This window comes from Vigna unguiculata, chromosome 3 (assembly GCF_037176805.1).
Source record: "Vigna unguiculata cultivar grain cowpea cultivar isolate G323 ecotype 2 chromosome 3, ASM3717680v1, whole genome shotgun sequence".
Taxonomy (NCBI): Eukaryota; Viridiplantae; Streptophyta; class Magnoliopsida; order Fabales; family Fabaceae; genus Vigna; species Vigna unguiculata.
The window spans coordinates 46,707,379-46,721,072 of NC_140794.1; the positions used below are offsets into that span (position 1 = coordinate 46,707,379).

General features: G+C 32.2%; 1 protein-coding gene and 1 pseudogene across 1 annotated transcript; both read right to left on the bottom strand.

Moving 5' to 3' along the window:
* Nucleotides 1-8,336: 8,336 nt before the first annotated feature.
* On the bottom strand, nt 8,337-9,588 carry LOC146887912 (uncharacterized; annotated as a pseudogene).
* Nucleotides 9,589-11,110: 1,522 nt separating this feature from the next.
* On the bottom strand, nt 11,111-13,070 carry STR18 (sulfurtransferase 18). Its single transcript, XM_028063835.2, has 6 exons — nt 12,841-13,070; nt 12,567-12,647; nt 12,374-12,453; nt 12,199-12,269; nt 11,754-11,807; nt 11,111-11,486 (listed from the first exon to the last, which is right to left on the bottom strand). Exons 1-6 carry the CDS (start codon nt 12,861-12,863, stop codon nt 11,331-11,333), a joined length of 465 nt encoding a protein of 154 aa, XP_027919636.1. The 5' UTR covers nt 12,864-13,070; the 3' UTR covers nt 11,111-11,330.
* Nucleotides 13,071-13,694: the final 624 nt, after the last annotated feature.

The window sequence follows — 13,694 nt, forward strand, 5'->3', positions numbered from 1 at the left end:
GGTAACAAATTACATGAAATGTGGAGATTTAGTTTCTTTGATATTTCTATAAACGAAAAGTTTTTCACATCTATTACGTTTGACTATCTTAGTTGAAAATTTTGTTGACATATTATTAGTTATAAATTGAAAAGTAGTTATTGAGATTTGTTAAATTAATTTATCAAATTATAAGTATATATATATATATATATATATATATATATATATATATATATATATATATATAAATACAAGACACAAACTATAAAATTAAATATGCGAATTAAAAAAAGTTTAATTGAAAGAAAGTATCAGACAAACTAGAAAAGTGTAACTGTAATTACTTTAAAAAATGACACTAAGATTATTATACATTAACATTGCCAACTAAATTTACATAAGAAAACATAAAATGTAATGGAAGAAAGATTATTATCTATATGTGACGGGATATTATTTACTTTTATGTTTATGACAAAAATATGATTTATAATTGATCAATATTATATAATTACTGCAAATAAATATGATTAATAATTCTTAAATCAAAAATTACAATTAAAAATTATCAAAATGGTTTTCATGAATGAGAAAGTATATCTTAAAGTAATATTATTTTCATATTTATTATTATTCATAATTATTTATTTTTTTATGTAACTTGTTAGAAATCAATAAACCATGTGAATTAAAATAGTTTTAAAAAGAGATAAAAGAATAAATTACTGTAATAAAATATAATTACATATTCTACATGCTCATTATAATGACATTATTTTATAAGTTCAATTTAATTTTATGAAATCTATATATTACACTCACTTATATCTCATAAATATATTTCTTTAATATAAAATTAAAAAATTAACAATCATATATGATTATATATTATATTTAAATTAATGTTATCTACTAATTAAATTTTAAACTCATAAAAAATAATCAATCTAATAATTTAATTAATAAATTATTTATTATAAATTGAAATCTTAAAATACCTTGAAACTATAAGAAAATTAGTAAAAAGGTTATGAAATTTAAAAGTTATTTAAAACGAGAAAAGGGATGAAAAAAGTGTGGAGGTAGGATTAGAATATATTATTTATTGTTCTTTAAATAAAAATTTATACTTATTTTCATCTTTACCATTGTCAAGTATAATATTTTTATTTTATTATTAATTTTTTTGGTGATGGAAATATTCTCACTAGTTTTTATATTGTCCGAAATATTAAAATTTTTTTTATAAAAATAAAATATCACAGAAAAAAATATAAAATTATTACAAATATAATGTTAAAATGGATTTTTTTTAATGTCAAATATAAAAAGAAGACAACATGATTAGGGATGTCAAAAAAATCCGTACCCGCGAGTATCCGCAGATAAAACCCGCAACGGGTAAGAAATGGATATTAAAAATAGATATCTGCTACCCGCGAGTATGGGTATTTTTGATACCCTCATATTAACGGGGCGGGTACGGGTATCATAGTATCCGTACCCGTGGATACTCGTAGCTGCTAAACTTTAATTCAGAAAAATACCCTTATATATATATATATATATATTAGTAAAAAACATTGAGTCTTCATTCAATAATGGTGATCGGATTCTTATCCCACAACGGAGTAAATTGTAACGTCTCAATTAAATATATAAAAATCAATTTAAATAAACGCCACATATATTAAATATTCAGAGAGTGCGGAAAGACGGAGTATGGCGTACCCAGGACCCCAACGTATCCATAACAAAAGAAGGTGGCACAACATTGCCTAAACCCAAAATAACATGAAACACAACAAGACTGGTTCTTGTACAGAAAAGTAAATCTAGACAATAGCTTCTTCAGCTGAGGGCTCCATAGTGAGCCCATACCCGTCCATGACCATCACGCTGTAGCGTCTCCATCGCTATTACCACTGCCTCGGTTTCTCACATTTGCTCACATCAATAGAATTGATGATCATTGCATAGGGGGAAGACCACACACACAACCATACAAACAAGCAAAAGGGTAAGCTAGTGCACAAGATTCATACATTATAATAATTATCATTCAATCATAGAATCGGGCATAAATGACGGGAACCCACACATGATATATCAAACCCCCTTTTAAAACTATAAGACTTGACTATCTGGATCCATATCTGAGGCACCACCACGTGACGGTGGAATTATGCCCTACAAATGAGGCGTCATCGCGAGGCCTTCACGGAATTATACCCTTACAGGAAGCACCACCACGTGGCCTCCGTGGAATTACACTATGGCCCTGAGGCACCACCACGACCCCCCGTGGAATTACGTCCTTTTCGTCGAGGCACCACCAGGGACTCCCCTTAAGGGTCCATGGAATTACGTCCAACTGGTGAGGCGCCACCAAGATCTCTCACTACAAGAGTCATGGAATTATGCCCTACCCATACTTTAAACATGTTTCACCCACAATCAATAATTTCTCAAACATACATATCATGTATAATCAACAAATCATGCAACTCACGTTTTCTCATTCATATTCCATCAACCACATGCCATTTCCATTTCAAATGTACACATTAATCATGCCATCATCACACAACCCTTCCAGTAAAGCATTTGGGTCAGATAAGCAAGCCACACACCAGTGAACCATTTAACAACCACATCAAAACCTGCCCGCTGCCTCGCCCAAGCTAACAGGGCTCGCTCAGGCGAGAGGGATCCTCTCGCTCAGGCAAATCCCAGCTCGCCTAGGCGAGGGTGCGACGAAGGAACAGGAGGCTCTGCGGGGTCTCGCTCAGGCGAGCCCCTTCTCGCCTAGGCGAGAGCACTCCTCGCTCAAAAAGAACGCAAGTCGCCTAGGCGACAGTTCGAGAGACAAAAACATGGGCGAGCCTCTGATAATCTCGCCTAGGCGAGATTAGCTCGTTTGGGCGAGAAAACCAGCACCCGCCACTGTTTTCGCATACAGCAGCCAAAACGACAAACCAAAACATGCTTAAATCAATCTTAATCGGGCATAACGACCACCAACCAATACAGACATGAAATAATCAACAAAATTGCGGAAAACACCAGCAACCGAGAGTCCTAGCTTCCTTTACCTAGAAAAGACTAGCACGAGACCTCGATCTTAAACACTGGTGAACAACAAAACCAAGAGCGACTCAAGGTGCTGGAAAAAGATGAGAGACATGGGAAAATGGTTATCCAGCGAAATAGTAGCAGAACCACGAGCAGGGTTGGAAGGAGACTTACGCAGAACACGAAAACGGAGTTGAGCGTTGTTCGATCGAGAAAACGTAACCCTAGCAGAGCTCCTTACGGCAGTGGAGTATGACGGCACAGCTTTAGGTCTGTTTTTGAAAATGAGACAAATGGGGATTAGGGCAACACGAATTTGGCATTTAACCTATGGGCCAGCCTCTAGGCCCAACTGCTGTAGGACAGCCCTTCACTTTAGGGCAGAAAAGGGAACCAGAAATTAATGGGCCTTACATAAATTACTTCTAGATATTGTGGAGGCATTGATGTGTCTCCAATACTGGTTATGGACCAACATGGAAGGAAATGAAATTAATACTTGTATTTAGATATTTTAATTAAGTGATTGTTATAAATTTTTAATGAACTTGTTATGTTTTCAGACTCTTCTAGATTAAAATTGGACAATATGAAATTTTAGACAATGTTGCAAGAGATGGACATTGATGAAGTTAGTAATTTATTTAATATTTTATTCAAAAATAAATTACAATATAAATTGTCAGTGATTCTTTATTTGTTTGTTTTTCAATAATCAATCGAGAAAAGGAGACTTGTTGATCCAAACACTAATTATGATTAAATATTTATTTTTTAAAATATTTTTGTAAATATCCGCGGATAAATGTGGATACCCTCGAATATGAAAAAAATAGACAAGTACCCGCATAATGGATACCCGACAAATATGAGTATGAATACGGGACGAATATTTATCAAGCAGGTAGGATACGGAAGAACTACTATCCATACCTTACTCGTCCCGTTAACGTCCCTAAACATGATTGTATAAATTTTAAGATAGAATATCAAATAACTACTGAAATGTCAATTAATTAATTGTTGTGTCTATGTTCACTCTAACTAGGAGGATACAAGAAAATATGTCATATATGATAAGTGAAAAGAATCTAATTAGTAGTAGAACCACTGTCCCATCAAGAAGACAATTTTCACATAACTTTATTTCTTTAGTCTTTAATTGCTTTTCATGTGGTCTTGTCCTTCTACTAGTTTTCGTATTCGAAATTGTATTAAGTGTGTTTATTATATGTTTTCCATGTCTTCCTTCTAAATTTTCTCTTATCTAAAAGTTTGAAATATATAATTTATAATATCTCTTCCCCCACATAGGTACAAGTATGTTTTACACTCATCTCTTTTGTGGATCTTGTGTATCAAAAAACTTTCAATCATTTAACTAAATAACAATATAATGTATTTTACTGTTGTATTTATCTAAATTTATTTTTAAAGTTAATAAAAATTATAAATTTATAAAATTAAAAATTAAAAAAATTAATAAATTTATAAAATTATGAAATATAAAATTTTATAAATTTGTAATTTTATGATTTTATGATTTCATAATTTTTTAATTTTATATATAAATTTATATTTTTATTAGCTTTAAGAATAATTTTAAATAAATATAATTCTTGAGATATTTTTGTATTGTGATAGTTTACGACTATGTATTATGTGATGATATATAAGTATAGTGACAGGATAAGATAACTACCAATAAAAAAAATTAAAAATAAGAACTCAATTGTTAAAATTTTGAGAAATCTGATAGATTACAAAAATTTATAAATTTATTAGGATCCAAAACATTAAACCTTTAAATTAACATGTACATACTAATCTTCATTATTATTCTCAATTTAAAAAGTTGGACATTTCTTTCTTCGGATGAATTTAAATAAGATTAATTTATGTGAGTTTATTTATCTTAGATACTTGTAGGTTAATTTCATATTAGGTAACATTTGATCTTTCGGTTGATAAATTTTGAATACAAAAATAAAATCAATTTAATTTGTAAAAATTGTAAGTAGGTTCGAAAAAAAATTGAAGAATAAAAATTACACACATGAATTTAGAGAATTAAAATTATAAAAATTTCATATTAAAGGGAAAGTGTAATTAAACTTTCATTTCAAAAAAAAAATAATGAAGATTAAAATTCGGAATTGTTAATAGATAAATAAAAAATAATATTTGTAATTTTTATTCTATTCAACACGAGAATGATAAAGAAAAAAAAAATGTAACAATCATGGTCTCTTTAATAAAGTCATCATTCAATACAATAAATAATAAAGGAAATAATTGATAATGATGACTACACACATGAGAACTGATACACGAAAATATCAAGGATATTGGAATAATATTATTGACATAATATATATAATATATCTGGTATTGATTATAATAATTAAAATCACAATTTTCTCTAACTCTCTCTCTTAGACAACTAAGGTGACTCAGTCATTCCAAATTTATCTCTCAAAATGTTGAACCTTACGTGTATGAGAGATTTGGTTAAACAATCTACAACTTGATCTGTTGTGGACACATAGGTTATTGTGACTTGATTTTGAAGCATTTGATCATGAATGTAGTGAACATCTATCTCAATATGTTTAGACCGAGCATGCATCACTGGATTGGATGTTAGTGCCTTAGCACTCAAGTTATCACACCACAAAATTGATTTTCTAGGCATAGGAAATTTCAACTCATCTAAAAGTGATATGATCCAAGTTACTTCTGCTGCTTGGTCATCTAAAACTCTGTACTCTGACTCAGTACTTGTTCGTAACACCACTTTTTATTTTCTTTAGGCCCATGAGATTAATGTCTCTCCAAGGAAAACACATTGTCATACTATGGATGTCCTATCATCTATGTTAGTGGCCCAATATGCATCAGAGAATACAACTATATCAAGATCGGTTGAGGGTTTGATATGAAGACAAAAATTTGTTGTGTCAATACTTTTTTTATTCCTTGCTAGTGATCCATGGTTAGGGAACTCATATATTGGTTGAGTTTGTTGACAGAAAATGTTATGTCTAGTTGAGTATTGGTCAAATATTGTAATGCACCTATAGTCTATCTGTATAGTGTAAGGTTATCAATAAGTTATCCTTTAGCAGTGAATTGTTTCCTTGTTACCATTGGTGTAGGACAAGATGAAGCTTTTTCCATATTAAACTTCTTCAGTAAATCTCTAATGTACTTTGTTTGTTTAAGGTACATTCCACTAACATCTCTATGTACTTTAATTCCCAATAAGTGGTGTAGAAGGCCAAGGTCTTTGAGAGAGAAAGCAATGTTTAATTGAATAATGAAAGTATCTAAATACTTATTGTTGCTCCTTGTAATTATTATGTCATCAACATATATGAGAAGGAGTATGATATGATCATTTCCTCTGAGAACAAACAGTGATGAATCACTCTTGGTGTTTTGAAAGCCCTATCTCAATAAAGTATCTTTCAACTTGTCATACCAAGCCCTTGGGGCTTGCTTCAGTTTGTAAATTGCCTTGTTTAATTTGCATTTGTGGCCAGGCTTGGTTGAATTTGTATATCCTTCAGGTTGATGCATGAACACATTTTCTTTGAGACTGCCATTCAAGAATGCATTACTTATGTCTAATTGCCTAACCTCCCAATTTAAATGTATTGCAATGGATAGAATAATTCTTATTGTGTTGGATTTGACCATTGGATTGAAGGTTTCATCATAATCGAGACCCGCAATTTGTTGAAAATCTTTGGCAATCAATCTTGCTTTCCTTCGTTCAATTGAGTCATCTGCCTTGTATTTAGTTTTAAAGACCCAATTGGAGTCTATGATGTTATTCTGCCCCTGAAATGGTACCAAAGTCCAAGTATGATTAATTGTTAGAGCTCTAAATTATGCATCCATGGTTGCTTTCCATTTTGGACTGAGTAGAGCTTCATTAACATTTTCTGGTTCCTTGTCTTCTGTGTTTGTTTCTGACAACCTTATATAGGGAAGTCTTGGCTTGTAGATCCCTATCTTGCTTCTGGTTTGCATCCAGTGTGTGTTGTCTTGCTGAGTTTGTTGGTTTTTTTCTTCTAGTGTTTCATTTACATGTGAGGTTCCCTCACCTGCATGAATAGAGTCATTGAGCGTTGGTTGATCATCATTGATAGCTAAGTCACCGAGAGTTGGTTGCTCTTCATTGGAAACTAAGTCACCTTCTTGATGATTCACCTCCCTGTGAGTTTATTCAACTATGTGGGCTTGTAGTGGTACTTGCAGTATAAGAAGGAAGAACAATAGGGATTGTTCCTGTCAGTGTTTTTAATGAATTTTTTGTGTCACGAAAGTCATCATGGAAAGGAAGAAAGTGATTCTCATTAAAGACCACATGTCTTGAGATGAAAATTGTGCCATGAGAGTTTAGGCACTTATAACCCTTGTGAGATTTGTTGTATCCCAAGAATACACATTGTAGTGTGGAATTGAAGTTTGTGTTGATTGTATGGTTTGAGGCAAGGATAACAGACACAACCAAACGACTTTAGAGCATCATAATCAGGTTTCTTTCCAAATAACAATGAAAAAGGACTTTCATTTGGGTTAACTGATGAAGGCAATATGTTGATGAGATTAACTGAGGTAGAGAAAACTTCCTACTAGTAATGTAAAGGCATTTTAGCATGTGCCAAAAGTGAGTCCTAGTTCAGTCACATGTCTATGTTTCCTTTCAACTCTACCATTTTGTTGAGAGGTATATGGGCAAGACATTCTAAATTGAATTCCCAATTCAATGGCAATTATTTGGACAAGTTTAAACTCACATCCACGTCACATTGAAGAGCTTTTATCTTCTTGTTAAATTAGTTTTCAACCAGACTTTTGAGTTGAGTGAAAACATGTATTGTTTGTATTGTTTCTGTTTTTTTTTAAAAGAAAAAATCTGAGTAAACATGTTGTAATCATCAATGAAAAGAACATAATACTTAAAATTAGAAGGAGATAAAATTGGGGCAGGTCCCCATACATAATTGTGAATCAATTTTAAAGGTTCCTTAGCATGAAAGGAAGAGGATTTAAATGGTAACAAGTGAAGTTTTCCAAATTGACAAACTTCACAAAATGAAAATTGATCACGTGATGATGTCTTGACATTGCAATTCTTCAGCACCTTTTCTAAGACTTTATTGTTGGGGTGTCCAAGCTTTTTATGCCAATTCTCCTTTAGCAATATGTAAACACATGAATCTTTATTGACTTGGGAGTTAACACTTGAAAGTTGGTATAATCCATCTCTAAGTTTCCCTCTTAGTAATATTTTCCCTGCCAATTTGTCCTTCACATAACAGTAGTTTGCATAAAATTCAACAAAGGCATTATTGTCGGTAATTAGCATAGATACACTCAACAAATTTTTTGTTATTTTTGTAACATATAAAACATTATGAAAGTTGAGGTTATTCAATTTGGTTGTGCCCGAGGCCAATATTTTAAATATTTCACCATTTCCAACTAAGAGTGAAGAAGTCGTACCATTGTTTTCATTGAGATCTTGAAGTTTTTCATTTTGATGGGTCACATGATTGCGAGCTCCACTATCAAAGTACCAAAGTATGATTCATAGCCATGATTGTGGTAGAGGGAGGCTATGAAAGCACTATGATTTTCTCTCTTGTTATTTTCAGCATTATGATTTGAACTTGTGTATGACTTATCATAACGATAAAAGCAATTCACTGCTATGTGTTCGATCTTGTTACATACCTGACATATTGGTTTAGATCTACCTCTTCCTTTACCTCCTCTAAAGTTAGAGCCCCTCCAATTACCTTGTGTCCCTGGTTTGTTGCTTCTAAAATCAGTTTTGGTTGCAAGGTTTGCTGAAGTATTCATTGAAAGATTATTGAAATTGTTCAACTGTTCTATTCTGCTTTCAAAAGCCAATAATTGGGTTTGTAGATCAACCCAACTAAGGTTGATTTGATCAGTTAATTTGACCACCACCGGATTGTAATCAACATCCAGTCCATTCAGCATTTGAATAATCAAATATGAGTTGGAGATTGGTGATTTTGCGAACATTAATTTATCAACAAAGTTCTTCATTTTGATAAGATATTGATCCATCTTCATTTCTCCTTTGCGAGTGTTGTGAAGTTTTAACTTAAGGTAGATTGTGGTTTATTTTGTGTGTGCACCTGCTAGGCTTTGAGCTTCATCCCAAAGTTCCTTGGAGGTTTCACAATGCAACAACTGTGTTGCAAAATCAATGGCCATTAAATTTCTTAGCCACCTTAGGAGAGCTTGATCTTGTGCAATCCACTTTTCATAGTCAGAATTGGTTTTTTGAGTTTTGTCACTTGTCACTAGTGACAAACGGTTCTGGACATTCTTGTATTCATAGTATGTAGCCATTAAGTTTGTAACCTCTTATCAATGGAAGAACTAGTCTAGTGACTTCCATAGGAGATAGTTATTTATGTTCAACTATACAGAAACAGTTATGGGTAGGTCATTTTTATGATTTGTGTTGACTGCAGAAGACATCATTGGATCGAGAGCCTTCAAGCTTAAGAGCTTTGAAACCAAGAAAGATAAAATGGAGGAAAGGAATATTAGGGGTGAGCAGGGGTCGGGTTGGATCGGATTCATATCCAACCTGCCCCATCCGACGTAACCGATATTTTAAATTTAAATATCCATTCTGACCGGTTAATACATCAGTTTAATACGAATATAGATTTATTCAGATGGATTCATTCGGGTGGGTTGATCGGGTTAAATCAAATTAATAAAAAAAAATTATGACTGAATCTACAACAAAAGTTTGAGAGAAACACGTTACAAATTTCAAAGAACAGCTAGAACAAAAATGAAAACTACAAAAAAAAAACAAATTTGAAGCTTGAAGCTCCAAAAAAAAAAAGAACAACAATGAAACTTGAGACTCCCAGAATAAACCTACAACAAAACAGACAACAAAGAAACAGAGGTACGAGTTGTTCCGTCCTTTGATATCAAATTTACATCTTCCTTCAAAACAGCAACCAACAACCATTTTTATGACTCGTGGTGGCTCGCAATGACTCGCAATGGCTCGCATTGTAGATCTGCTCCAGTGAAATCGCGTTGTGGTTTGGGACAAATCTGAACGTCGTCTTCTCCAAACATAAGGGTTTTGATCGAATGGATGAAGAAGATATTTGATGCTTAGAGAGAGGGAAGAGATAAACTGCGTGGAGGCGAGGGAAGCCAGAGGAAGATCACTGATTTGGAGATGGAAGTATCATGACAGTGAATGATTTTTGTCTGAGGAAGAGAAGTGAAGCGGCAGAAAATGAGGAAGAGAAGTGAAGCGGTAGAAAATTAGGGTTTGAAATGAAAGTTTTCATTTTATATTAAATATATGGGGCGGGGCGGGTATCCATGGTTTTAAGAATTAAATATTGAACCCGACCATGTAAATCCATCTGGACCCGAAAAATTTTATTCGATTTAACCCGATCCATACAAACCGACCCGCACACATGTTTTTCTGTTCGGGTAGAATGGTTTCGGATGAGTTAGGATATTTTGCTCATGCCTAAGGAATATTGCCGTGCATTTTTGTACATTCGTATTGCAGGTGTTATGTACAACATAATCATAATCTCTATAATAAAGTCATCATTGAATACTAATAAATAATATAGAAAATAATTGATAATAATGATTACACAATATCAACAAAATATCAAGAATTTTAAAATAATATCATTGACATAATATATTTGGTATTGATTTTAATAATTAGAATCACAACTTTCTTTGACTTTCTTTAACTCGATTATCCCGTGACAAATATAATTTATGGAACAATTTTAAGAATGTTAAGAGAAAATCATAAAAATATACTTGAAATAGATACAAATTCTAGAAGAATAACAGAATAACTAACTAGAACGTATAAAATATAGCTCAAACTATGAGTAAATTGAATAAATTCTAAATGCTCTAGCTAGAAACGTGGGTATCGTACCTAAGTACTTTTGCTTGCAACTTTATATAATAAAAGAATAATCAGATAAAATGAAAGAAGTAAATAAACAATATTTTGATCAATGGTATCACTTCATGGATACAATACATTGGTTTCCTTATTTGTCTTCTTACTGAACAAGCTTAAAGTAGTGATTAACAAAGATAAGGTAATACTAATAATACATATCCTTGTATTGCGAACCATTCAGAATGATCAATGTTCGTGTAACTCATGAAAGGCCTCTTTTTTTTTTTTTAATTTAGTTTAATTATGGTGTTTTTAATGGCAATTCGTTTTTAACCAAATCCAAAGGTACTTTCTTTGGAACTTCATCTTTAACCAAATCCGAAGGTGTTTTCACTGGAAATTGATTTTTAACCCAATCAAGATATCCTCCTCCCATGTTGGTCACATCCTTAAAACCCTGTAAAATCACGTTAAATTAATAAAAGTTAGTATTATGATAAAAAACAATAATATTCTGACAAATAAATTTTGATAATTATAAGAAAATAAAAACTATTTAAAAAATGTTACATCATATTATAAAAAAAATAATCAAAATTTAATTATTAAAAAATCATTTTCCTAACAATTAAAACTCGACAACTTAGAACAAAAACATGGAACATAAAGCAAACGAATGAAAAATAACATGGATCAAAAACTTGTGAAGTTTACTAATACTTACTTCTGTCAGAAGATCACTAGTTGCATACACAGATCGCACTCCACTTTGACAACCCTGTAATCCAAATTCATTTTATAAATGTTAACGTAATTTTGCATTATGAATGCGTTTAACTAATTATTTTACTGATAGTATATATCGTGCCGTTAACATATACTAGTAATTTTTCATGTTATTAAATAGTCATTCAAAAAAAATAATCATGAACTGTATTTTTAATTTCTTGTTTATTAAAACTAGTTATTAATAAATTAAAAATATAGTTTACTTAAAAAAGTATGTATCAGAGATTGATTAAAAGTGATAAATGAATGAAACTAATCTCAAAATCTTTGACTAATCAAATTTAAATATGGTAGTAAACGTAGATATAAAACAAGTTTAAGCATGAAAAGGATAATAATTAAACTCAATTTTTTTATTAAGCATCGAAGAAGAAAGTTACCACGATGATGCGATCTTCTTTCTTGCACGCTGATAAAACCTCCTTCAGAAACTCCTGGTTCTTCACCCTACCTGTTCTCCAAAATCACAAGATTTCGCATTCTAATTATAGAATTAATTTTCAATTACCACTAAACAAAGAACATTCATATCCCCAAAAGTAACAAATGTTTTACCTTCTGGTGTATTAAACATGTACGGAATATTAATGATCTTCTCAGCATCCACATGCCCTTTCTGAAACTCTTCCACCGTTCTATTAATTACAAAAAATAAACACGATTTATGCATAAACCCAGAAATTAATTTCAGTAATTGATGTTCAACCAACAAATAAAAAGAAAAGAAAAAAACAGAGCTTTTTATTACCTGACATCGAGATAAACATGACCGGTCTGGATCAAACCCTTGGTTGCATGAACATCAATGGTGACAACCTCGGATCCCGAGCTTCAGAAGGCCAAAACAAAAAAGGACAGATATTGTAATCCAGAAGGGAAGAAAGACAACCACACACAATTTGTTGATAATAATTAAAAATCATTAATAATAATGATAAAGTCATTCAGTGACTCTGAAACTATGTATTAGGACAGTAAAAACGAAGGGAAATGTTGAAGAGAGTGGTGATTCTGAAACAAACCTTTTGATTCCAATAGAACCCATGAGGGGAAGTGGGTGTTGTTGAATTGGTAGCGTGTGGTTGTTGAAAGAGGTGATATTTATAGGGTAAGGAAGAAAAGTGAAAAAATGGAGGGAGAAGATTTGTGATTTGTGGTGGTTATGTTGTGTATCTGGACCGACAATGGTTTTATGATACAACAACTGATATTGTGTTTGATAATGTAAAGTTTCCAACACTAGTGGATGGATAGGTTTTAGTGAAAGAGATTGAATTGAATATATAAAATAAAAAAGAAAATAGAAAAGTGATTGAATTGGGTGACGCGTCAGATTAGTAGCAGGGTGTGTCGGATTCCATTTTACCATGCTTCCCATCCCTTTCGAGATAAACTAATTAACTCAATCTTTTATTTATAGAATTTAAACATAATTCAAAAATATTTACGCGTTAAAAAATTTACAATAATTCGCACAAATTGTGATTTTTTTTTTCGGATGTAATAACTTTTTTAAAAAATTAACTAACTACACTTATTGTATCACACCTAGCCGGTCTCGCTAGCATACCAACACATATCATCCTTGACCGACAACTCATATCGAACAAGGATGGGGGACTGGTGTACCACACCTAACCAAACTCAAACAAATAAGTAAACAATGCATCAAGGCAGCCAAGTATTCAACCTAGGCTGAGTCAGTCTAACTTGTACCGGACCTGGTCAATTTAACCATATAAATGATAACTCTCACGAACATGCCAGAGACAACCCAAGTACACGACCTGGGCCTCTATGGTCCCGAACTTAGCTGAATAAAGGCTAAAGTAACAACAAAGTGGCCAACACGAATAGTATGCGGCCAAGGACGACA